Source organism: Sus scrofa, chromosome 13 (genome assembly GCF_054392235.1).
Source record: "Sus scrofa isolate SSC_HxYL_T2T_F1_AM1 chromosome 13, Sscrofa_HxYL_maternal_Yorkshire_Landrace_v2.0, whole genome shotgun sequence".
Classification (NCBI taxonomy): Eukaryota; Metazoa; Chordata; class Mammalia; order Artiodactyla; family Suidae; genus Sus; species Sus scrofa.
This window is the reverse complement of record NC_139395.1, coordinates 224202581-224227962: the sequence shown is the minus strand read 5'-3', so window position 1 is coordinate 224227962 and position 25382 is coordinate 224202581. Positions and strand designations below refer to the sequence as shown.

The following is a 25382-nucleotide window of genomic DNA, read 5'->3' as shown; positions in this document are numbered from 1 at the left end:
CGGAGCCCAGTGACTGTAAAAGCCCGAGCCGCTTGGGGACCCATACACTGTGCTCCAGACGTCAGGCCCAGCGGAGACCAGCCTTCAAGCCACCTCTCACCAGGTGCCAGACCTGCGACTGGGGAGCCCACCCCCATCATTTGCACACCATTCTGGCTGCAGCCCACACACTGTGGAGCAGCCCCCTGTGCCCTGACTGCCCTGCCGGCAAGACAGCACGGGTTGAGGCTGTTTGCTGGTGACTTCTTGTGCAGCAGTGGTAACTGGGACAGAGTTTGGTGCTTTGAAATGGGTGCTGCCAAAACCAAAGCCGAAAGCCTGCAGGATTAGCTCAAAATAAGGTAGAAGCCAGGAGGGCCTGCGGGCCTGGGAGTGGGGCTGTCGGCGAAGGCAAAGAAAGCAGGGCAGTGCCCTGGAAGCGGAAGGAAGGAGCCCACTTTTCCAGGGCAGGGAGTGGGGCACCCAGGGCTCCCGGCGTGGAAGTGGGGTTAGGCCGACTCCCAGGCAACACAGAAGGGCCAGTGGGTGTCTTGCAGCTGCAGGACCAGTCACACCCGTCAGAGGGAGCAGCTGGAGAGGAATTACCCGATTTTTCAAACAGAACCTAAAAGATCCACGATTGGCTGGGCTCAAAAATGAAACCAGTGTTCAGCCCCAGTCTCTCTCAACTGGAGATTTTGGAAGAAAGCCGAGCTCGGGGCAAAGGCCTGCACTGTCCGAGGCGTGTCTCAGGGTAAAAGTAAGAGAAGGTGCTGCCGTAAAACCCTCCAGGACTCCCAAAGAGTGTCATTGTCCCCACAAGCCCGTCCAGGTGGGCACAGGCCTTCCGAGAACCTTTCCACGGCCCTAGAACGCTCTCCTGTCCATCAGCCTCCGAAACCCCAGGGCCCGGGTCCGCAGAAGTCCCATGGGGCCAATTGGAAAAGGGCCCTTTGCAACTCGATTTGGGTGGAGGGTTTTTCAAATGGAGCCAACATCCATGAACTTCGCAGGCAACGCAGTTACTAAGGGAACTGTGCCAGCGGGACCCACACAGCCTGCACTAAGGAACCAGAGCGGGCGCAGCAGAAAGAGGCGCTGAAGCCCTGACCCTCTCCAGGCAGACAGGCTGCGACACGGAATGGAAGGTGGGATGCGCGTGGGGGTGTCAGAGCCGCCGAGTAGATTCACCCGCCGCTCCTCGCCCCCCCTGTCCCCTGCAGAGCGGACGCTCTCACTCTGTTCTCAGCCCCCGGGCCGAGGTCGGGGGTTGTGTGGCGAGTGGATGGAGCTGCGTCTTGATCTAAGAAGGAAGCGTTTCTGAGGCATTCGCCCAAGAGGCGCCCCAGCACTTGAACCAGACGCTGGGGCGCTGCCCGCCAGGGGGCGGGGAAGGATGAGCCTGGCAGCCTTGGGGGTTGACTGCGCCGCCGGTGCCCGCAGCTTGGCCAGGGGTCAGTGGTTCCTCCAAAGCGGCCCCAACAATGCCTCGCTGCCCACCTGCTCTTCTCCAACGTGGCCTTGCCACCTCGCCACCCTCCCCTCCCTGTGACTCCGGGATGGACTTCCACCGCCTGCAACCAAAGGAACATGCAAAAGCGACCTGCCTGACACTGCACTAGGTCAAACCGGGGCTGCAGTTTCCATCTGTTCCGGCGGACACTCCCTCCCTCCTGCAGCGTGAAGCTGCCTGACCGGAAGCTGACCTTCCAGACACCACCTTGCTGGTGGTGAGACACACACCATGAGAACGGTGTCCATTTATTCAGTTTTATTATGGAGGCCAAGTTGCTTTAATTTCCAAAAATGTTTGTCCTTCCTATGATTTTAGCTAAGTATTCTTTACATTTTTTTATTTGCATTAGCACTCAGTTGTACTATTAGATAATAAACATACCTGTGGATATTTCAGTTATACTAAATTTTTAAATATAGTACCAATTCTCTACTGTGTCTTTAATTTTGTTTTTATTTATTTTTTTATTAAAATTTCTTTCTTTCTTTCTTTTTTTTTACAGCATGGGGACCCAAGTTACACATACATGTATACATAATTTTTTCTCCTATTGTCGTGCCACATTGTAAGTATCTAGAGGTAGTTCTCAGTGCTACACAGCAGGATCTCATTGTTAGTCCATTCCAAAGACAATAGTTTGCATCCCCAAGCTCCAATCCCTCCCACTCCCTCCCACTCCCTCCTCCTCCCCCTGGGCAACCACAAGTCTATTCTCCAAGTCCATGACTTTCTTTTCTGTGGAAAGGTTCATTTGTGCTGGATATTAGATTCCAGTTATAAGTGATATCATATGGTATTTGTCTTTCTCTCTCTGACTTATTTTACTCAGGATGAGAGTCTCTAGTTCCATCCATGTTGCTTCAAATGGCATTATGTCATCCTTTTTTAAGGCTGAGTAGTATTCCATTGTGTATATATACCACTTCTTCCTAATCCAATCATCTGTCAATGGACATTTGGGTTGATTCCAAGTCTTGGCTATTGTGAATAGAGCTGCAATGAACATGCGAGTGCATGTGTCTTTTTAAAGGAAAGTTTTGTCTGGGTATATGTCCAAGAGTGGGATTGCTGGGTCATATGGTAGTTCTATGTGTAGATTTCTAAGGTACCTCCATACTGTTCTCCATAGTGGTTGTACCAGCTTACAGTCCCACCAGCAGTGTAGGAGGGTTCCCTTTTTGCCACATCCCCTCCAGCACTTGTTATTTGTGGACTTATTAATGATGGCCATTCTGACTGGTGTGAGGTGGTATCTGCATTTCCCTAATAATCAGGGATGTTGAGCATTTTTTCATGTGCTTGTTCTCCATCTGTATATCCTCCTTGGGAAAATGTCTGTTCAGGTCTTTTGCCCATTTTTCCATTGGATTGTTGGCTTTTTTGCTGTCATGTTGTGTAAGTTGCTTGTATATTCTAGAGATTAGGCCCTTGTCCATTGCATTGTTTGAAACTATTTTCTCCCATTCTGTAAGTTGTCTTTTTGTTGTTTTTTGTTTGTTTGTTTGTTTGTTTGTTTCCTTTGCTGTGCAAAAGCTTGTCAGTTTGATTAGGTCCCATTGGTTTATTTTTGCTCTTATTTCTATTGCCTTGGGAGACTGACCTGAGAATATATTCATGAGGTTGATGTCAGAGAATGTTTTGTCTATGTTCTCTTCCAGGAGGTTGATGGTGTCTTGTCTTATATTTAAGTCTTTCAGCCATTTTAAGTTTATGTTTGTGCATGGTGTGAGGGTGTGTTCTAGTTTCATTGCTTTGCATGCAGCTGTCCAGGTTTCCCAGCAATGCTTGCTGAATAGACCGTCTTTTCCCCAGTTTATGCTCTTGCCTCCCTTGTCAAAGATTAATTGACCATAGATGTCAGGGTTTATTTCTGGGTTCTCTATTCTGTTCCATTGGTCTGTATGTTAGTTGTGGCACCAGTACCACACTGTCTTGATGACCGTGACTTTGTAATATTGCTTGAGGTCTGGGAGAGTGATGCCTCCTGCTTGGTTTTTGTTTCTGAGGATTGCTTTAGCAATTCTGGGTCTTTTGTGGTTCCATATAAATTTTTGGATTGTTTCTTCTAGTTCTGCGAGAAATGTCTTGGGTAATTTGATAGGGATTGCGTTGACTCTGTAGATTGCTTTGGGTGGTATGGCCATTTTTACAAGATTAGTTTTTCCAACCCAGGAGCATGGAGTATCTTTCCATTTCTTTACATCTTCTTTAATTTCCTTGATTAATGTTTTATAGTTCTCGACATATAGGTCCTTTGCCTCCTTGATCAGGTGTATTCCCAGGTATTTCATTTTTCGGGGTGCAGTGTTAAAAGGTACTGTGTTTTTCTAGAGTTTCATTGTTAGTATACAGAAGTGAGACTGATTTCTGATTGTTAATCTTATATCCCGCTACTTTGCTGAATTTGTTGATCAGTTCAATTAGTTTTGGGGTTGAGTCCTTAGGGTTTTCTATGTATAGTATCATGTCATCTGCATACAGTGACAGTTTTATCTCTTCTCTTCCTATTTGGATGCCTTTTATTTCTTTTGTTTGTCTGATTACTGTGGCTAGGACTTCCAGCACTATGTTGGATAGCAGTGGTGAGAGTGGGCATCCCTGTCTTGTTCCAGATTTTAGTGGGAAGGCTTTCAGCTTTTCTCCATTGAGTGTTATTTTTGCTGTGGGTTTGTCATAAATGGCTTTATGTTAAAGTGCTCTATACCCACTTTGGTAAGACTTTTGACCATGAATGGATGTTGGACTTTGCCAAATGCTTTTTCTGCCTCTATTGAGATGATCATGTGGTTTTTGACTTTTGTTTTGTTAATGTGGTATATGATGTTGATTGATTTGCATATGTTGAACCATCCTTGTGAACCTGGGTTTAACTTTGTAAAAAGCAAAAAACATTCTCTTGCAGTAGGAAAATGTCTAGGAATTAGTCTGCTGGATTTACATATTCATATCTTTAATAATTTCTATTTTGTTTGGTAAATTGTTTATTTAAATCTCTAAATATGTTGACTCATTCCCACCTCCTGGATCATTCTTGTTGGAGATGGGTCAACTCCATGGAGTTATTCTTAAATCAAGATATGGGAATCTTCATTACTAAATCTTTTTGGCAGTCATAGGTTTGGTTAGTGTTCATCAAGCTCACTGTGCTTGAGACTCTGCTGTGTGAGGCCCACCCGGACGAGGCCATCAGAATGTTGGCTCTTATAGAATGATTTAAAAACATTCCCATTGAGTGAAAAACCAAGTAAGCTCATTAGTGATTTTTTTAAACTTAAAACCCAACTTGTTTTTATGGCTTTTTTTTTTTTTTTTTTTTGTCTTTTGTCTTTTGAGGGCCACACCTGCGGCATATAGAGGTTCCCAGGCTATGGTCCTGTCGGAGCTGTAGCCACTGGCCTACCCCACAGCCACAGCAACGCAGGATCCGAGCCGCTTCTGCAAACTACACCACAGCTCACGGCAATGCCAGATCCTTAACCCACTGAGCAAGGCCAGGGATTGAACCTGTATCCTCATGGTTCCTAGTCAGATTCGTTTCTGCTGTGCCACAACGGGAACTCCATTTTTATGGCAAATTTTTGAGTCCTTGAAAATTATGAAAAGTAAAATCAGATAACTGTGCCAGGCTGTACCAGGGAGGCTTGTCCCCTCTGGGTGCCTCCCCAGCCTCAGTCACTTTGTCTCACACCCCCACACGGTTCCAGGGCAACGAAGCACACATACCAGGCGAGGCTGAGGGAGCGGCTTCACGTGGGGCATGCTGCTGTGCTCTGACCTCCAGCTCCTTTTCAAAATTTAGAAAAAAGCTCAAAAACAAAAACAAAAACAAAAGCTCTCTTGTCCTGAGCTAGACCCTGACGTCGCCATGGATCCAAAGCAAACCCAGCATCGCGGCAGCTGCCAGCTCTGCGCGCTAGGCTTGCCCTTCTGGGAGGGGCTCTGGAAGGGCCGCTTGGAAACAAAACAGACCCATGGAGTTGGAGGTGGCATAAAAATAATAAAATGCGTATTCATGAAATTCAGATGCTTGGCCAGCTTGGGGCCGGACTGGGGCCTCTTGGACCGATGTTTTCTGAAGCGCCTGGTGAGCTCCCCCTGTGCTTTCGGACCCTCAGCTTCTGATGCAGAAAGAAACCCCTGCCTCCTCTTCTCATGTCCTCTGCTTCGCTGGCTCTGCCCGCGCAGAGTCAGTTCACCGGACAGTTGCAAGCTCTTTTGATAAATGAGACTAGTAACGTCTATGATGATCATGACTGTTAATTGGGGGCATTTTCACTTGGGTGGGGTACCCCCCCTTTACTGAGGCTGAAGAAGGTTGAGTCGTCGGCCAAAGTTCTGTCCACAGAGACAGGATTTGAACCCGGCCCTGGTCCGCTTGCTGGAGCAGCGCTCTCTAGAGCAGGAAAGGCAATGCATTCTCGTGTCCTTGACACTTGCCTTTACTGAACAGAAGCCTTTTGTCCCTTCTCCCACGTCCCTCTGGAACACAGGCGCTCTTTTCTCCCTATGGACATGGGTCACTGTGACCCACCTCGTGAGCAGCTTGGTGGCGGGTGGCACAGTCCTTTGTGCAAAAGAGCAGTGTTACTGGCCGAGGCCTTTCCTCCTGGACGCTTCCTCCCCTGAGCAGACTCAGCTGGGCTTGGGTCTGGTTATGAATTCATCGGTGCTAAGGGCTTGCTGGCTGGAAGAAAGCTGGGCAGAAGGAGGAAGACCCTGGGTGGAGCTTAGTGCATCTTGGAACGGCCTGTTGACCCACCAGCATCTCTCTGTCCCCTGGGTGAAGGCACACTCTTGCCAGGGAAAAGGACCCCTTCCTACCACGACTGATGCTGGAGGCCCCGCTCGGAGCCCCCTTCCCTCGGCCAGCCGGCCCCCATCATAGACTGCACAGGGACATGCTGCCGGGTCTGAGCCTCCTCTGCCCTTTCCTGATAACCCCCCAAATTCTGCAGACTGAAAGGGTGGGCATTTCTCAGCAATGCCATGACTGCTGATCAAGTGATGGCTCGTGGCTGTAGAGACAGCAAAGCTGGAGGGGTTGTTTGAGGTTTTTCACAGTAGACACCTTCCTTCAGGGCCAACACCTGCACCCCTTGGTCTCAGCCTCCTGGGAAACACCTGCAGTGATCGCTACCCAACTACCAGCCCGTCAGTGCTCCGCCTCCCCAAGGTTTTTTTTATTATTTGGGCAATAATCCATATTCCTTTTATAGACGGGCTATGGCTCATTACATTGTGTGATACTGTGGTAGAACAAGACATAAACATTTTGTCTCAGTCCCTTGTTCGAGTGCCTAAAACCCTTGGAGTGAAGGAGGCCAGGTGGATCTTTCCGCCGCCACTGTGGGTATGCTGATGACCTGACTCTGTGGGCGCTGCGGGCTCCGGGGATGGGGCTGGTGGGAGCAACCGCTTTGAGAGGGTGGAATTTCAGCCCCACCCCCAGCCTCGGAGGGGATCAAGTTAATCACCAGTGGCCAATGATTTAATAATCAGTTGATGCCTGCATAATAGACTCACCCTAAGACCCTAACCGAGCGCTTGGTGAGCACGTGGAGGGGCTAGGAGGGTGGCGCCCCCACAGAGCAGGGAAGCTCCAGCCTCCCACATCTGCCCCGCACGCGTCCGCCTGGCTGTTCCCTTCATAATAAACTGGAGATGGAGGAAGGAATACGCTTCCAGTTCTGTGAGCTGCGCCAGCAAATCACCAAACAAGAGGTGGGGGTCGTGGGACCTGAATGTATAAGCAGTCGGTGGCCAGGGACTTTTAGTGACAGCTGTGGGGGGCATGTGGGGCTGAACCCCTAACTTGCGGCAGATGGCGTCAGAATTGGTTAAACTGCAGCGTACCCAGGTGGTAGAGGAGAGCTGGTTGATGTGGGCAAAGGCCGTACATCCGGTGTCGGAGGCGTTCTGTGGGTAAAAAGCAGACCACGGCACAGTATTTCGGGGAATTTGATTATTATGGAATCAAAACACAATTTGATTTCCAGCATCAATGCTGTTTTCCCCTCTGTTTTGTCCTTCTGCCAAGTTTCTCTTATGCCATCTTTCTAAATGTTTTATTTTAAAATCACTTTAACAAAAGCATAGTAAAAAATTAATCAACCCTTTCATTTTTCTTGTTACCTAGTGTATCAACTGGTTCTAATCGAGAGACAAACCACACGGTAATTTGAACAGGGCAAGTTTCACATGAAGAACGATGAACCCTCGGCAGGACAGCGACTGGCAGAGAAACCTCGAGGGCTGCGGCGGAGGCCGCCCGTGCCAGCGCAGGTCTGCAGTGTGGGCGCCGGGGCCCAGGGCCCAGCTGCCTCCAAGGCCAGGCCCGGCCGCACGCGCAGCCGTGCCGGACCTGCCCCGGAGCCGAGCACCAGCAGATGCCGAGAAGGAGGGAAGCAGCACAGGACCAGGCAGAGAGCTGGAGAAGAGCCCCTCCCTCTGCGGGGCTCGAGGGGCCTCCAGAGCCCAGCCGCACGCTCAGGGCCAGGACGCCTGACTGGAGAGTGTTGGACAGTCGGGCCTGCGAGGCCACGAGTCCACAACAGGCACGGCCCCTGACTGGGGCTCGGCGTCTACCAGCAACACTCCACACACCCGGACGCCCTTCCAGCCACGAAGGGACGCCAGGAGACAGCTCTTTGTCACAAGCGCACTAGCTCTTCCGGGACCAAAGCTGCACAGGCCCAACAGGTGCCCAAGGTTAAACTGAAGTGCCAACCTCCAACAGCTTGTTTAAAACATAAAACTGTGAGCGTAGAGAAAAGAAACGGCAAATAAACACAACATAGAGCCAGCAGAAACATACGCACGGCTGCCCCAGTCACTGTTGACGTGAGGGTCCTGAGGCCACCGCCGGCCCAGGCTGCCTTCCCCAGCTCTGCACTCCTCACCGCCTGCCCTCCGCGGGGACCTGCTCCGGTGCCTCATCAGCTGCAGTGCCCAACCCCCATCCCTGGAGGGCCGGAGCCCTGGTCCTGCTTTGTTGGGTCCATGTGTCCTTTGGTTGCTCAGGCTTCTCATTAACTGTTAACTCCTGGCCATGGAAGGGTTAAGAGGCACCCTGAGCACCCCCGGGGCTCCAAAGTCCTCCGTGCAGCAGTGACACGACTCCCCTCGGCAGCTGGGATCCATCACTCAAGCCAATAGATGAACCCTTTACTGGCTTGTGGGTTCAGGGGCATAAGGAGCCCAAAGTGCCGATGGCAATGTCAGCTTCCAGATCGGGGGGCCGTTGCCAGGACACTTGCTAGTCCCCAAACCATCTCAGAGTTGCCAGGACAAGAAACAAAAGTTCTGCCTAAAGAAGTTTAGGAAGCGTAGCCGTGAGAGGACCACTCACCCTTCTAGCTCTCCGCCCCAGACGAATGGGTTCTTGCCGGAGGCCAGCTCTGGCGGCCAGGGAGTGTACACTTTTTCCCGATGGGAGAGGGACACGCATTGGCAAAGGTACAGATACGGAGACAGCCTCTCTGTCCCTTCTCTCAGGGCGCTGGACTGCTCACATTTTATTGGCATAAGTGGTTGATTATATAGACAGTTTTTCACTACAGATCACATCACAGTGTTAAAAGTAAGTTGGTTAACGATTACATGGAACAGCAGCTATGCATCACGCTCTAAGGTCTTTATCTTAACTAAATTTAGTGGGTACAATTGAAGGGCAGTTAGGTACACTACATCGTGTGGAAAGGAGGAGACTCAGCACAAAGCATCCCATGGCCAGCCAGTCTTTACAATTTGAAGAGGTCACAGACACAAGAATTGGGCATTCACAAATCTTGTTTTTAGGCTGGTGCTTATCTTCAAAGCGTTATGGCAGGGAGACAGTGGAAGAAAATATAAACCAACTTAACTAAACTAGCTATCACTTAAAAGCTTTTAAAATCAAGGACAAAACTCACAGCTAGGTTTCTTGGATAATATATGTCTAACTTCTATGAACCTCATTAAAATCCTAACTCTAGGAGTTTCCGTCGTGGCACAGTGGTTAACAAATCCGACCAGGAACCATGAGGTTGCGGGTTCGATCCCTGCCCTTGCTCAGTGGGTTAACGATCCGGCGTTGCCATGAGCTGTGGTGTAGGTCGCAGACGAGGCTCGAATCCCGCGTTGCTGTGGCTCTGGCGTAGGCTGGCAGCTGCAGCTCCAATTAGACTCCTAGCCTGGGAACCTCCATATGCCACGGGAGCGGCCCAAGAAATGGCAAAAAGACAAAAAAAAAAAAAAAAAAAAAAAAAAAATCCTAACTCTAAAGTTTTCTATATAAATAGTTAGTAGATAAACACTATGTTTCAACTAAGTTGGATTTGAATAGGGCAAGTCCTTCAGGATGAAATTCTTATTATTGTTGTAATTTTGTTAAATCACAAATCACCACAGGGAAATAAGAATGGGAAATAAGAATAATAAGTAAATAATCAGGAAGGACTGAGGGAAATTGAATAGCAAGTGAATAACAGAAAAGACTAAGTCATCCATGGAACAATCCCCACTCAGCAGTGCAGAATGGAAATTGCTTCCTGGAAAATTTAATCCCCCACCTATGTCAGCGGGTGGGCCTTCTTGTCTTCCGGGGCCTGTCCTCGGAACAGCACGGTTCAGGCAGGCCCCTTTTTCTGATTAGGAGCCTGCCTTCGGTATTGCACCGTTCAGGCAAACTGCCATCCTCGGCTCCTTGTATCCTCTCGGCTCCCCGCAGGTTCTAGCTCTGGGGGCCCAGCATCGCATCACAGACCCTAAGACCCTGTCCTTTCAGGCTGCTGCCTCCCCTCTGGCATCATAACCAGCCCTTCAAGGGGCTGTTCCAGCTGTCACCTGGGCCAGCACTAGCGAGGTACGGGGCGTGTGGTGACACGCACTTCCTTTGCCATGACCGGAGTCCTGGACCAGGCGAGCGCTGTTGCCGTGGATGAGGCCCCGAGAGGTCACGGCTGCTGGTGCCAGCAGAGGACTCAAATCCGTACCTGGAGTGTGTGTTTGCTCCACTGAGGACAGATCTCTGCCTTTCTGTGATGGATGGATTCCAGGGCCATCCGCCTGCCCCTGGGCATCTGGCTGGTCACCTCAGGACCCAGCGTTGGTCTTGGCTTTGGCCGGGGGACTGCATGTTGCGAAGCCCCGCAGGCCTCCGGCCCAGCCACACAGCCACTCTGTTCTTGGAAACGTCGAGCGAGCTGGGGGCTGGCTGCGTGAACGCTGACTCACCCCCACGGCGAGGCCATTTCCACCAATTTCTGTTCACCCAGAGTGCAAATGTGTTCACAGACCGCTTCAGAGACCAGGTCCGCCTGTAGGCTTCTTCCAGAACCTTCCTTATCACCAACTTTCCATTCCTGTTCCTTCCAAGTCGCTGGTCAACCAAATCATTAGCAGCCACCCATTAATTAATGCAGATCCCTACTCAGGCTGAGGTAGGAAATAGATGGGTCCCAGGGCTGAGAACAGCTGGGACGTGTCAGGCAAGTCAACTGGGTCTTGCTCCTCTGACACGTCAAGGACAAAGTCAATGGCAGGAGCTGCGCTCTGCTGGAGGAAAAGGCAAGATGACCAGGCCCATCCCTCCCAGGGCCAAGGAGAGCTCCCCAGTTACACATGCGCAGTAAGACTCCCAGCCGTCAGAAGGGGGGGGCGGCCATAGTAAGTCCTGATGCCATCATCCCAGAACCCTTTGCTCTGAATCCCCCCTTTTTTGTGGTGTCTTTTTAGGGCTGCACCTGCAGCATATGGAAATTCCCAGCAGGCTAGGGGGTCTAATCAGAGCTACAGGTGCTGGTCTACGCCACAGCCACAGCAGCGCCAGATCTGAGCCACATCTGCAACCTACACTACCGTTCACAGCAATGCCAGATCTTAACCCACTGAGCAGGGTCAGGGATCGAACCTGCGTCCTCACGGATACTAGCCAGGTTTGTTCTGCTGAGTCATAACGGGAACTAATAGAATCCACCTTGACTAAAAGATGCACGTGAATCCAGGGAGGGCCCTGTGTCCAACCAGGTGTGAGAAATAAAACAAGGCAATTGGCCAAAGGAAAACAAAGGCTGGGAAGAATCGTTCCATATAAGTGATTATTTATTTATTTATTTATTTATTTTTGTCTTTTTAGGGCTGCACCCATGGCATACGGAAGTTCCCAGGCTAAGGGTCAAATCAGAGCTGTAGCTGCTGGCCTAGACCACAGCCAGAGCCACACCAGATCCAAGCCTCATCTACGACCCACACCACAGCTCATGGCAATGCCAGATCTTTAAACTGCCGAACAAGGCCAGGGATCGAACCTGTGTCCTCGTGGATACTAGTCAGATTTGTTGACTGCTGAGCTGCGACAGGAACTCCCCGTATAAGTGATTTAAATCACCTCCCTCACGTGCTCCTCATCCAGGGGGACGCCCACACCCACACCCCTCCTTTGGGTGGGTGTTGCTGTCTTGCTTCTGCCTTAGATAAACAGACCGTGTCTCTGTGTGCTCTCCAGCTCACGGTGCTTCTACCCTACCAGGACGCTTTGTACCTGCTTTTACAGTCTGCCTCCGGGAAACGTTCTTGCTCTCAGCAGGGGCAGCAATCAGGGCCACTCTGCTTTCAGCCTCCAGCTGCTCTAGTGACCAGGACTCCTGGTTTTCACCCAGGCTGCCCAGGTTCAATTCCGGAGCGGAGAATTAAGATCTCCTTCAAGCCATCAGTCACTGCTGTCTCTCCCAGATCACGGCCACATCTCACCTGGACCCAGCGGCCCACGAGCTGCCCGGGAGAGGACTTCCTTTACAGGTCCTCAGGGAGACCCTGAGAGGGGCTTCATGCTGCTTCCGTCCACCTCAGGGTGGTCCCGGCAAGTCCTGCAGCTCAAGCATTTTCTCCCACAGCCGGTTGGTATGAGCAACAGCCCAGGAGACCCTGGACGTGGAACAAGAGGGAGGCCCCACTGCAGGAGCTGGCGTCCGAGGAGCCTGAGTGCCTTCGTGTGTCCCCTGTGCCTTCTGTTGGATGGCACACACAACCACCCTGTGGTGCGTGGGTCAGAGACACTCTGGCTGCCCGGTCTCCTGACGTCCCTGCGTTAGGAGTTCGGTCCCCACTGAGGCCCGGCTGCACGCCGGAAGCAGCTGTGCTGGAGGGAAGATCTTTACCTGCCAAGAGGCCACAGACTTGCCAAGCCCTGTGCTGGGATTCTCCTGTCGGGCTTGTCAGAGTCACTGGAACACACCGGATCTGCTGGGTCCTGAGAACTGATGGCGCAGCAGGTTGTACGGCAGCCGAACCCACACGGGTCCCCCGACCAGCCTCACAGGGGGGACGGAGCACCTGCACACACCCCCCACATCCTGCTTCAGCCTGTGCTTCCTCTCCTGGCAGGTGGAGCCAGATGCAGCCATCATCTCTCTCCTGGAGGACGCGTGTCCGCGTGTTCCCAACCACTGGGTCCCAGGAGCTTCTCTGAGGTGGAGGGCCCTGTTTCTTATCTCCCCCTCTCTAGTTCTGCAGGGCTTGTGGGCAGTACCTGCGGTACTTGCCATGTCCTTCTGAGCAGACCTAGCAGCATGCTGTCCGCAGCAGAAGTGCCATCCCGGGTACTTCCGTTTTCGAGTCCACTGCCACCCTCCCACGTCCAGCAGCTCCTGCACAGGCCAAGGTGGCAAGGTACATGCGTTTGTGACCAGTATCGCTCCCCCTTCATGCCAACCCTTTGATGGGGCATTAATCTCCGGGAACAGGGTCCCAGAAGGACGGCCCGGTCCCTTGCGTGCACACACCCGGCCACTGCAGAATTCTCCCACCGGCCACTGCAGACCGCATGAGGACCCTGATGACAGGAGAGCCAGCGACAGTGCCCAGAGCAAGACAGCTGTGTCCACAGCCATCTTCGTGTGTGCTCTCTCTGTGGCCACCAGGGACCCGAGGCAGCAGAGGCCTGATTCTGGTTCAGATGCCTTTTGATGCATCTGGGCCCAGGGCTCTGTGTCATTTGTCTGAAGCGAGGCCTGTGCGGTGCCGCTGAAGACGGCAGTGGGGAACCTGTGCTCGGCTCTCTCTGGCTGCTTGTGGGGCCTCAGTGCCGGGCGGGGCGGGGTGGGGGGCCGCGCCCCGCAGCTCTCCTTACACAGAGCGTTTGGGCTGGCCTGCCGGGCACCGTGCAGCTCTGACATCCTCACCTCGGGGCGGGGGCGCCCAGGGTGCAGCTGGCCCTTGCCTGCGGTCATGTCACATCGAACAAGGGTTTTCCCCCAAAGCAGCAAGTGTCCATTTTCCCCGCGTTTCAGCCCCTGCAGACGCCGGGCCCAGGCTCAGCCCAGGGCTCTGATGTCCAGAGGCGCCCCGCCTGCAGGGGGGCTTGCAGGGGCCCAGCTCGGGGGGCACGGGTGCTTTGTGGGTATCAGTCAGTGCCCCCGCTCCGCTCCCCACCCCCACGCCCATGCTTGCCGCTGGAGGAACATCAACACTCAAGCGCAGAACGCTGACGCCCCACTTCCTGCCCACAGGCCCTTTCTTCTGGGCGCGCGGGCCCAGCTCCCGCTGCGCCATCAATGCGGCCCTGTGTGCAGCCCCGCCCCGCCCGCGGGATCGGGACGCCCCGCCCCGCCCCGCCCCCGCCCGCGGGGATAAGGAGGCCTCCGCCCTTCCAGCCGCGGAGAAGCTGCAGCCGGAGGTGTCGCGAGCCGCATCCAGAGCCGCTGACGTGAGGACACTTGGGGGGGCGGGGGGACCTGCTCTGGTCTTTGGGGGGCAGGGCCCGGAGGGTGGGCTTGGCAGCTGGGCGATAGGTTTAAAAAGCCCTTTAGGATACCTGGCAGCAGTTCCAAAGGGTGAACTTACCACGGCAGGGTGGGCAGGGCCACTGCAGCGCCAGGCAGCTACAGGTTCGTTTGCCTGTGTTTTTATCACCCAAGTCAGGACACGCCTGGTGGCTCGGTGACCGCTGCAGAGGGCCTCTAACTTAAGTCTTTGCTTCCCTCCGGAGGACAGCCTGATGCTGATTCAGCCCATCCGCTGCTCCACTCGAGGCCTCTCAGAAATTATAGGGCCAGTGGGGGGCTGGGGGGCGGGTCCCCACAAGTAAATTACAAATTGAGCCAAAGACATCAGGGTTCACGGTGGGCTTAACTTCCTCGGGTCTCACAGTTTCTCTGGCGGGAGGGCCGATCGCCTACTGGGACTGTCTCCTCATGTGTGATTCGCGCTCCCGAGGAGTTAACGCCCAGACCTTCTCTTGCTTTTGAAATAAAAAGATTAATGTAGCACATTCACGGAATGAAGCGAATGGAGATATGGATATCTGATTTCCATTTCTCTTAAAAGACAATCTTTAAACCATTGCTTGGGAAGAATTTAACAGGAAAAACTTTAAAAAATTAATTTGTAGTGGGGCTATAAAGCAAACCACATCTTATAGAGTTTTCACACATATGGAATATATATTTTATATATTTCATTTAAAAAATCCCACTAGTCATTTCTCACAAAAAATCATTTAGCCTCCCCTCCCCCAAATCATCATGAAGTTTGAGAAGCATAAGGATCATGCAAAAGTTTGAGCTTCTTGTTTTGTTTCTTTGAAAAAAATTAATAATTGAAAACTTGAGTGCAAAGGATAAGAAAGTATGAAATGCTAAAGTTTTTTTATGCAGTAATCTTTAATTAAGTATAAAGACTTTTCTGATCATGTCACCCATAGATCATTTTTAAAATGCCAAAGTTTTGGTGGGTTTGGGTTTTTTGTTTGTTTTTTTTGCTTTTTAGGGCCGCACCCTCAGCATATGGAGGTCCCCAGGCTAGGGGTCGAATTAGAGCTGTAGCCTCCTGTCTAGGCTACAGCCACAGCAACGCAGGATGGGAGGTGAGTCTGGGACCTACACCACGGCTCACAGCAACGCCAGATCCTTAACCCACTGCATGAGGCCAGGGATCAAACCCAGGTCCTCATGGATACCAGTCAGGTTCATTACCACTGAGCCACAACAGGACCTCCAAAATGCTAAAGATTTTAATACATCTGAACTCCTCTTCTATTCGCATGTGATGTGATATACCTGATTTTTTGGGACTTTTCAGCAAACAAATTATACTGATTATAAATAGAGTGAATTCAGCAAAGACCAAGAAAGGCAAAACCCTCAGTCCCCTTTTCTTTGGAAATCAGATATAAATAAAAATTTAAATATCAAATCCCAATTTATTTTTAAGACGTAAACAACATTCAACACAGGAGTGGTTTCTCAGAATTAGACAATTCTTTTATTTATTTTTAACTACGACAATGCAAAGATTGTTTAATAATTAGAACTCAAGGCCAAACGTCGGTAAACTTCTCTGGCTGTGTGGCTCAGCTTTGTGAAACAGTTGACAAGCGGTCCTTTGTACACTGCCTCATTCCCAGGGTACCAGCTGTTTCCTTAGGTCGCAGGCCATGGTGCAAGGGACATGAGGGGCGACAGAAGCTTCCTACTGGATGAGCGCAGAGAGCGGCAGCGATCCTGGTCGCTGGAGGCAGCGCCTCCGTGAATACAAAGCACCTGGCTGCGGCCCAGCCTCCGGCCCCACTTGCTGGCCTCAGAGCGGTCGGAGGAGGCCATTTTCCTCCTCCAGGGCCCAAGAATCAAAGAGACATGAGGCAGGTTAGCAGGAAAAACCCAAACCAAGTTTAGTAACATGCATACCTGGGAAAGACCCAGGAAAACCCAGCAACTCATCAAAACGGCCCAAACCCTCGCCCCAAGTACCATCAACAGCTAAGGACAAAGGAGGGCGTCCGGGGAGCATGGCTTTGGACGAGGCGGGGGAGGAAGGCCGTTCTGACCGCGATGGAGAAGCAAAGTTTTGGTAAAGCGACTGTTCGCGCTGCCGCGCAGAGGAGGGCCAGAGGGGGCCAGGTGCCTGCGAGTCCTCACCCGGCGGCCTGCTCGGCTGCATCTCTTGTGAGCACGTCCCGAAACTGGCCCTCCATCTAGATTCTGATTCAGGCAGCTACGGCGGATGCCAGAGCTTCTTCCTGAGTCTTCTGGGCTTGTTTGTTTTCGGCTCAAAATAATCCTGTACCAAAGAGACATTTTGGGGAGGCAAGCTTCACTGCACAGCCCTGTTTTCATCAGACAGCCGGCAATACAGGTTTGTTTTTGGAAGGTCAAGTAACTTTCCTTGATCCTTTTCAGAAAATTCTGTGGCAATGCCACCATATTTACTTTTCCAGTTGAATTTTACAGCTGTTTTTTGGTCGTGTTCTTCACCCATCAAAAAAATGCCATCGGCAGAGACTGCTTGCGGGCCCGCTTGCATCTCGCCCGAGTGTCCTGTCTTAATAAATCGATTTCTTGCCTATCAAAAAAATTGCCATCAATATTTGTATTAAAAAAGTTTTTTTAAAAATGAGTCACATTTATATATTCATCCAAAGGAAAGTAAGTTCCTCCATTTTGTGATCTTAGTATCTTTTGGAAGGTCCTGCACTTTTCTTGCCAAACTCATCCTTGGAAATATGTGTATGTTGCTGTGGAAATAGGACTTTTCCACTGTTTTCTCATCTTTATTGTGAGAATTAGGACGCTGTGGACTCCATAGTTCAGATCAACGACCTCTTCCAGACCAATTCCAACAGCGTCTCCCCTTCACTGCTCGGCCTCTGTATTTTGCCTGAAATGTCTATTGGCCGAATTCAGCCAGCAGCCCAATGGCAGGAGAACAGAGGACGGAGAAGGGAGAGGGAGGGGGCCCAGGGGGCGGGAGACTCAAACAACTCCAAGCCTGAAAGGAAGGGAGCCAGGGCTGAGGGCGGCACGGGCGACACCTGGACCTCTCTGCCCTAGGAGGACCCGGGATGTCGGAGCTGGAGAAGGCCGTGGTGGCCCTGATTGACGTCTTCCATCAGTATTCTGGGAGGGAGGGGGACAAGCACAAGCTGAAGAAATCCGAACTCAAGGAGCTCATCAACAGCGAGCTTTCCCACTTCCTGGAGGTGAGTTTGCTTTTATTTTTATTATTTATTTATTTATTTTTTGTCTTTTTTGCTATTTCTTGGGCCACTCCCGCCGCATATGGAGGTTCCCAGGCTAGGGGTCGAATTGGAGCTGTAGCCACCGGCCTACGCCAGAGCCACAGCAACGCGGGATCCGAGCCGCGTCTGCAACCTACACCACAGCTCACGGCAACGCTGGATCCTTAACCCACTGAGCAAGGGCAGGGACCGAACCCGCAGCCTCATGGTTCCTAGTCGGATTTGTTAACCACTGAGCCACAACAGGAACTCCGAGTCTTGCTTTTAAATTGCAGTGTAGCCTCTCTCTCCAGAGCAGCTTGCAAACCCCCGGCCACACTTTCACCTGAAGGTGATGCTGGGTATTGTCGCTGAAAATGTGCTTCTGCACAGCTGAACCCTCAGGGCGGAGCTGGCTTAGGGAGGCCTCTCGGTTTTCAGTCTCCCCTGTCATCAAGGAAAAACTGCTGACTCAAACGCAAAAGTACAGGGTGCAAATAATACCGTCTTTTCCCTGAAAAATCTAAGGATGTGCAGCCTTGATGACAAAAGGGGACGGAACGTTTACTGGTGACCTATCGTGGGCCACAGCCAGCGTGTAAAAAGGGCATTAAAAATAAGCTTTTGTTCTTGGGGAAAGGACTGTTTGGGCTTCCGTGCGGCCTGTATCGCCATGGTGACGGGCAGCACTCACTCAGCCAGCATCGCCAGCGCTATAACCGCGGCCAGAGACACAGCCTCCACCTGGGAGGCAGCCAGTCCGCTCCCGAGAACGGCCCCAAGCTGCCCGCCAGAGAGGCCCCCAGGCCTTGGGGGACCCCGTGGAGCGCGGACCTCGGAGGGGAACTTAGGAAGCGGCAGGGCTGCTCGGCCGGGCCCTGTCCTGCCCCCGGCAGATACCCTCTTCCGCACCCACCATCGCCCCTGCCCTTGGAGCAGCCACATGTCAGGGGTCCTGATCAATCTCATGTGCTGGAGGCACCTGACCTGTCCTTGGGGCCCAGAAGCAGGGTCGCTGAAGTGACCAGTCACACCTGGGGCAAATGGCCAGACAGTGCACCCATGCACTTGAGTCTGACGGAGAGCTTGTCTGGGAAACCACCAGAGCACCAGGCCAGGGTCCTGTGGCACAGAGCTGGGGAGCCACCCTCCCGGGCCAGTGGGGCCTCATTGTGAAGCCAGCCCTGGGTCCTGGCAGCCAGGCTGTTCCTGCCCCACCCAAGCCCTCTACTGGTGCACTGGCTGCACCAGGAGAGGGACTGGCCTGCAGGTGGCGGCGGGAGTGGGGGTCCCCAGTCTGATTCTGGAGCTGGTCTTTTCAGGCACTTGGGTTCTCGAAGTGGCAGCTGCCCCACCCACACTCACTTGCCTTGTCCTGCCAAGCCAGCCTCCTAACCCGACAGCCAGCACATCCAGACTCTTCTGAAAAAAGAATTGTTGAGAGGATGAAATGAGACAGTGCTCGCACAGAGTGACAACTCAGCCAGTGGGGCTACTCTCATTCATGACTGATTTAAAACAGAAAAAGCTTAGCACGTGGTAACCACAATTCATAAAAGATAAGTAGGTGGGGTGGGGGGTTGCCCTGAGGGTTTGGGATGGAAATGCTGTGAAATTTGGTTGTGATGATTGTTGTACACCTATAAATGTAATACAAGTCAATAAGTAATTTAAAAAGGTAAGTAGGGAGTTCCCCTCGTGGCTCAGCGGTTAACAGTCTGACTGGCATCCATGAGGATGAAGGTTCGATCCCTGGCCTCGCTCTGTGGGTTAAGGATCTGGCGTTGCCATGAGCTGTGGTGTAGGTCGCAGACACGGCTCAGATCCTGCGTTGCTGTGGCTGTGGCGTAGGCAGGCAGCTACAGCTCCAATTAGACCCCTAGCCTGGGGACCTCCATGTGCTGAGGGTGTGGCCCTGAAAAGAAAAAAAAAAAAAAAAAAGATGAGTAATTCCTGGTGAGTGTATCAAGGTGTCATGAGCACTGCTGGTTTGAAGGCAAATCTATCAAGTATTTAAAGTTCCTCTTTGAGCAGATGTCCCACCCCAACCCCCACGGGAACCTCGGTCTCTCATTGTTTTGCCCCGAGGCAGCCGCTGTACATTCTGCGTCACAGGCTCTGCTGCCTGGGCTGGTGATTCAGAACCAGCAGGCCTTTATGCTCCTCCTCAGTGTGCAGGGTACAGCCTTCCTGCCCCGTGTCCGTCCCTCCGAGGCTGTTTCACCACCCGGCTCCGCGTGGGGCAGAAGGTTGGGAAATGTCCCCAAACACCTGAAAGCAACTCAAGTGGCAAAACCCCTTGCGAGGTTAATACCGTTAGGGCGTGTTCCCGAGTCATTTCAGCCGAAAACCACTTTCAAAACTCGGAAGTCCACGGGAAGCCTTCACGACGCGGTCAGTCCCGAGTAGGCTTAGTTGCCCTGTCCACAAACAATGAGAACGTACAGGGGCCAACAGTTCATTATTGTTTTCAAAACATTTGCATATAATGTGCTCAGGCTGATCTAGACTGTTTTGGGCGTTTTAACACAAACGACCTGCCGTTTTTCAGATCCTGTCTAGTCCACTCAGTTTTTGGAAGTAGCCCAGGTCCCTCCAGGCCTACAGGAAAGTGGAAGAGAAGGCTCAGACCCCTAGACACGTCTCCCAGCCAACAGCCTCCTGATCACAAGAGTCTTTTCTGGTCTTTGGTCTTTCCATAGCATTCTTAGGTTGTTTCTGAGACACATTATTAAGGCCAGACACCTTCTCATCACATTCGATGGCCCCAAATTTCATTTAGAAACAAGCTCAACAGCTTCTCTTATCTCTCAGGAAATCAAAGAGCAGGAGGTCGTGGACAAAGTCATGGAGACACTGGACAGCGATGGAGATGGCGAGTGTGACTTCCAGGAATTCATGGCTTTTGTCGCCATGGTTACCACTGCCTGCCACGAGTTCTTTGAACACGAGTGAACTGGAGAAAACCGACACGCAGTTCCTGCAGCGGAGACGTGCGCATCGTGCAGGGCAGTGGAGGCAGGGCTTTGGCAGGACAGTAGGCGCTGAGCTTTCCGGCTGTGTTGTAGCTAATTAGGAAGCTTGATTTGCTTTGTGAATGGAAAATTTAAACCTCTTTCCAGGGGCAGTTTTTAGTGGCCCCCGTCATTGCTCCTGCAATAGTAAGCATACAGTTAGCTGACTGGTCCCAGGACTGCTGGTAATCTTCATTTAGGAAAGTCAGTTCTCGGTCACGAAGCGTGTGCTCTCCTAGCTGTGTAGACCCTTAGCCCAGAAAAAACAAACTGACCAGGAGCATTGGGGTTTTCTTAAGCTTCCACTACATTTAAAAATACGAAGCCTTGTCCACTATCCTTCGCAAAGGCTGCCCTTCGTTAAATCTGTTCCTCACTGGGGCAAATGAGACCTATCATGGGAGGGTGGCCTGACCATCTGTGCCACCCACCCAAAGAGCGCGGCCACATCTAGATCCCTTCCCTGCGGTGTGCTGTGATTGTCGCGCATGTGATGCTGCCAGTTCTGGGTGGAACATCTGCCTCAGAAAGCAAGTGCTGACATTATCACTGTGATTGGAACTGAGAATGGAAATTCTACCCTCGGTGGGGTTCTCCTCAGAGGAACACTCGCTGCCAGATCTGGGGGGGCCACGTGGCTCAGGTGGCACGAGCGGGAGCAGGGGAGCTCAGGTGGGTCTCACGCTGCCTTGGAGACAGCTGTGCCCACCTCCTGCCCAGTCTGTAGAAGGAGGGCTTCCGGAAGATGTGTCTGGTCCGCTGGAGAAGGTCGTTCCTGACCTGTGGAATGTGAAGCCAGGGAGCCTATTTATGGCCTTTATGCTTCTGTGTCCACAAATTCAAATACATCAAGTTTCAAATCAAATAGTCAAGTTGCAAATACTAGAAATCACTTCCAAGAAAATTCAAATTACGCTTTCCACCCTTTTTCTGATTTGCTGTTTTTAAGGACAGACTTGGGAGATTCACGAACCAATTGATCGCTTGTATTTGCATTAAATAAAAAGCATTGTAACAAGTCTCCGAAGCTGTTAAACATGAAATAAAAGCTAAATGCCTGCAAAACCAGGAAAAGGAGTAAAGTTCAGGGCAGCAAATGCTTCCACCCCGGGGACAGGGGATACAGCAGGCTGGACGCTGGGGTGGAGGATCCGGGCCCCAAGGGGAGGGTCGTAAAGGGGGCGGGGCGTTTGCAAAGGTGTGTGGCCGAGGCGGGGCGGGGCGGGCTCTGCAGCCGGGCGCCCACCCCTTGGCAGGAACGTCTGGCCTCATCAGGTGCGTGACCTTCTCTGGACTATTCCCTGGAAGCAGAGCTGCAACAATTGGTTGGGCAGGAAGGTCAGAGACTGGAAGTGGCCCGAGTGGGCACCGCTGGAAGCCCACGCTCAGGGGCCTGCTGGGCCCTCCTGTGGCTCACTTCGCTCCTGGGCACGGCCTCAGCCCCAGGGGGTGGACGTCTGGGAGGGCCTTTTCCGCTCTGGCGGGTTTGTACCCCCATGGCTCTGGCCAGCCAGACGGTTAGGGAGAGGAGGCCGGGTTGCTTCCTTGTCAGGACCCTTCGCGTTGCACCATCCTCGGGAGGCCCGCAGGCCTCCCGACAGCCTCAGGCGAAAGGAGGAGCCTGGCACCCAGGGAGGGACCCTGGAGGCGCAGCCGCTGGAGGCGGGTCAGTGGAAGGAGGGAGATGTGGAGCCCCGGGCACAAGTGGACCCCAGGCCTGAGCGCCAAACCCCGGGGGCTTCTGGAGACCCCTGTGCAAGGCCCGGGGGCTGGAGCAGAGGTGGGAGCAGCCCGGGTTCTTGGCAAGCTAGGGCTGCAGGGGTTGAGAGAGCGGTGCGTGAGTGCGGAGCTGCAGAGGAGGTGGGGGCGGGGCAGGCGTGCCGCTTCCCACGGGTCACCCGGGGAGTCTGCTCCCGTCTGCCCTCTGCTGCTGTCTTGAAATTCTTGGTAACTTTGGGGCGAGGAGCCTTTAGATTATGCAGCTGGGCACTGGGCAATGGTATGGATGAACCCAACTCGGACCCTGCGTGGCTCTGAGGGTACAGAAGCCCCTCCGTGCCCCCTATTTCTTGTTTGTGAGGCATGCTGGGACCCTTTGCTGCAGTGGCTTCAGGCTTGCACCTGGGGGACCATCTCCTCCAGCAACGAAATACAAAGAAACTGTAAGGGACTAAAAGTAAACGTGTACATGCACAGTTGGGGCCAACTATGGGCGGAAAGATACAAAACTAAAAACCTAGTTGCCACTTCTGAAAAGCGGAGATGGAGTTCCCGTCGTGGCGCAGTGGTTAACGAATCCGACTAGGAATCATGAGGTTGTGGGTTCGATCCCTGGCCTTGCTCAGTGGGTTAAGGATCCGGCATTGCTGTGAGCTGTGCTGTAGGTCGCAGACTCGGCTCGTATCTCACATTGCTGTGGCTGTGGCGTAGGCCGGTGGCTACAGCTCCGATTAGACCCCTAGCCTGGGAACCTCCATATGCCGCAGGAGCGGTCCTAGAAAAGGCAAAAAGACAAAAAAAAAAAAAAAAAAGCGGAGAGCAAAAGCCGGATACTATGCCCGTCTCCATGCACTCGGCACCTAAGCCACCCCTCTGGCCTGTCCCCTGGCCCCCCCCTTTACCCTGGCCACATAAAAGGAACCAGCTGTGCTCTCCCACCCCAGGGAGGGAGTAAGCAAAGTGTCCTTTGTTGTCATTCTGTCCTGCTGCAGCAGGGGCCCCAGTAAAGCCTTGGCTGAATTTTCCTGTTCGGCCTCTTATCAATTTCCATTGATTAAGAACGCCAAGAGCCCTGGATAGTAACACTGCCTCCAGATGGTGTTATCAAAACTAATTTGAAGGGAGTTCCCTGGGGGCCTGGAGGTTAAGCACCTGACACTGTCACTGCAGTGGCTTGCATCGGTACCATGGCGACCACTGGACTCCTGGCCCAGGAGCTTCCGTACGCCACAGAAATTTAAACTAGCCAAATTTTCAAAGGGTCATGTGAGCTAGGATTAATCTTTAATGCATAAAAACAAGTTTAAAGTGATGGTTTAATTAACATAGACATGTTTTCAGAGTCATCAACATTAAGTGATGGGGTCTGTGCCCCCATGGCCCTGGCCAGCCAGACCGTTAAGGGGAGGAGGCAGGGGTTGTTTCCTTGTTACGAACCCTCTCGACCACCCTCCTCCTCCTGACAGCCTCACGTGGAAGGGGGAGCCCAGCACGCAGGGGAGGACCCTGCAGGAGCCGGAGCTCCACCTGCAGGACCCACCTGGTCTCCAAAGCAAGGGGCCCTGCAGCCCCACCCATCGGCCCCCAGCTGAGCAGAGCCCTGGGGAGGAGAGCTTGGCAGCGGGAAGTTCTCTGTCCCGGCCTGGACGGCCCTGGGTTAGGTTACTTGACTGCTGTTGCTTCAGGGTTTTTGTTTTTATTTACGTTTAGCTTAAATTTATTACATTTATTCAAATTAAATGAAAACAAGACTGTTTTGACGAACACCAAAGATTATAATCAAAATTAAACCCGGGCTTATGTAACAAGTGTCTTGCAGGAGCCTCGGCAGCCAACTTACTTTTGGTTCGGTCTCAAGATTCCTGAGGACGTTTGACTTTAGGGTCAATCCATCTCAGCCCCAGAAAACCTGGGTTCTTGTCACTGCAGATGGACAGAGACACCCGGGCACCAGGAGACACATCAGCGTGGCTGTACTCGCCCTTCCCTTCAGCTGGCAGGTGCCCGGATGCGGCCTGGGCAGCATGTGCTGGCAGCTGGGCAGCCTTGGGGCCAGGCAGGCATGGACAGGGCTGCCCGGTCCCTTGTCCAGAAGCAGAGAAGGGTCCCGAACCCTTCAACTACAGCCCTCACGGCAAGTCCGCTAGCTGTCGACACAGCAGGATCCTTATGTAGCCTCCTCCTGCTGCCTTTGGGGGGAAAGCCTGGCCTCTCCAAGGAGGGCTTGTGAAAAAGACGCCATTCAAGCATCTTGGCAGGAGGCTGAGCCGGGAAGTTCGGGCTCAGGGCTAGAGATGGAGCAGAGCCAAGGCTGAGACTGGCAGCCTCTTCAAGGAGAAAGCTCCAGGCTTTTCTGAAGCCCCCCGCCCCCAGCACTGTGCACTTATCATGCAGGTCCCTCCTGAAGTGCTCCCCCCCGTGACAGGTTGGGTGTGGATGCTGGGTTGTGTAGGCCCCACCCTGGCTCCTGCACACAACTCCCCTCAGCCCTGGGAGCTTGTTAGATATCCCAGGCACCAGGCCTCCCAGATCTGGAAGGTTGGGAAACACTGGGTTAGCAAGGCAGCACTTTGTGCCCCGGTGGTCCAAGGAATTGTGCCCACCTCCCTGTACAGCAGCCTCTCAAGGTCAGACTGTGTGCAAGGCAGAGGGTCAGAGGGAGCAGGACACTGCAGTCCTGGCCAGGCTGGCTGCCGTCGGCCTCTCTGGGCGGCAGGGTCTTCAGGAGCAGGTGTGGATGCACCTAAGGCACCCCTATCCACTTCTCCAGGGGGTTACACTTTGTGGGATCCTCCCCGGGGGTTCCTGATCTTACAGGGAAAGCGTTCAGTCCCCATATTAACAGCCCTGTCAGCGGTGAGGTTTTTGGAGATGTCTTTTATCAGGTTAAATAACTTCCTTTCTCTTCCCAGGATGGTGAGTTTTGTCAAATGCTTTTTTTTCTTCTGCATGTATTGAGGATGGTCACTTGTGTTTTGTTTTTCTTCTGCTGATATATCGCCTTGATGGTTCTCAGATTTAAATCATCCCTGCATTCCTGGGATAAATCCCACTTGGTCATGGTGAATAATTCTTTTTGTATGTTGACGGATTTGGTACCCTAGTATTTTGAGGATTTCTGTGTTTGTGAGAGACCCCGGTCTGTAGTTTTCTGTTCTTGTAATCTCTTTGCCTGGTTTTGGTG

General features: G+C 52.5%; 1 protein-coding gene and 2 long non-coding RNA genes across 4 annotated transcripts; 2 read left to right on the top strand and 1 right to left on the bottom strand.

Annotated features, from left to right (window-relative positions):
• Positions 1 to 1041: 1041 nt before the first annotated feature.
• On the top strand, positions 1042 to 9746 carry LOC146397949 (uncharacterized). Its single transcript, XR_014825308.1, has 3 exons — positions 1042 to 1814; positions 1998 to 2060; positions 7632 to 9746. It is a non-coding gene; the product is annotated as an uncharacterized LOC146397949 (long non-coding RNA).
• Positions 9747 to 14128: 4382 nt separating this feature from the next.
• On the top strand, positions 14129 to 21544 carry S100B (S100 calcium binding protein B). 2 transcript variants are annotated; one of them, XM_021082489.2, is made up of 3 exons: positions 14129 to 14177; positions 17299 to 17447; positions 20280 to 21544. In XM_021082489.2, the coding sequence occupies exons 2-3, from the start codon at positions 17310 to 17312 to the stop codon at positions 20418 to 20420; spliced, it is 279 nt and encodes a 92-aa protein (XP_020938148.1). In that variant the 5' UTR covers positions 14129 to 14177; positions 17299 to 17309; the 3' UTR covers positions 20421 to 21544. The 2 variants fall into 2 exon arrangements, with proteins under 2 accessions (XP_020938148.1, XP_020938149.1); XM_021082490.2 differs by having other exon boundaries at positions 14129 to 16603.
• Positions 15269 to 21539, bottom strand: LOC146397948 (uncharacterized). The gene is made up of 2 exons (XR_014825305.1): positions 19358 to 21539; positions 15269 to 17514 (listed from the first exon to the last, which is right to left on the bottom strand). It is a non-coding gene; the product is annotated as an uncharacterized LOC146397948 (long non-coding RNA).
• Positions 21545 to 25382: the final 3838 nt, after the last annotated feature.

Excerpts from the sequence above, each read along its gene's own strand:
- S100B (XM_021082489.2), top strand. The coding sequence starts at position 17,310 with ATGTCGGAGCTGGAGAAGGCCGTGGTGGCCCTGATTGACGTCTTCCAT. Across the intron at positions 17,448-20,279 it reads AGCTTTCCCACTTCCTGGAG|GAAATCAAAGAGCAGGAGGT; the intron begins GTGAGTTTGCTT and ends CTTATCTCTCAG.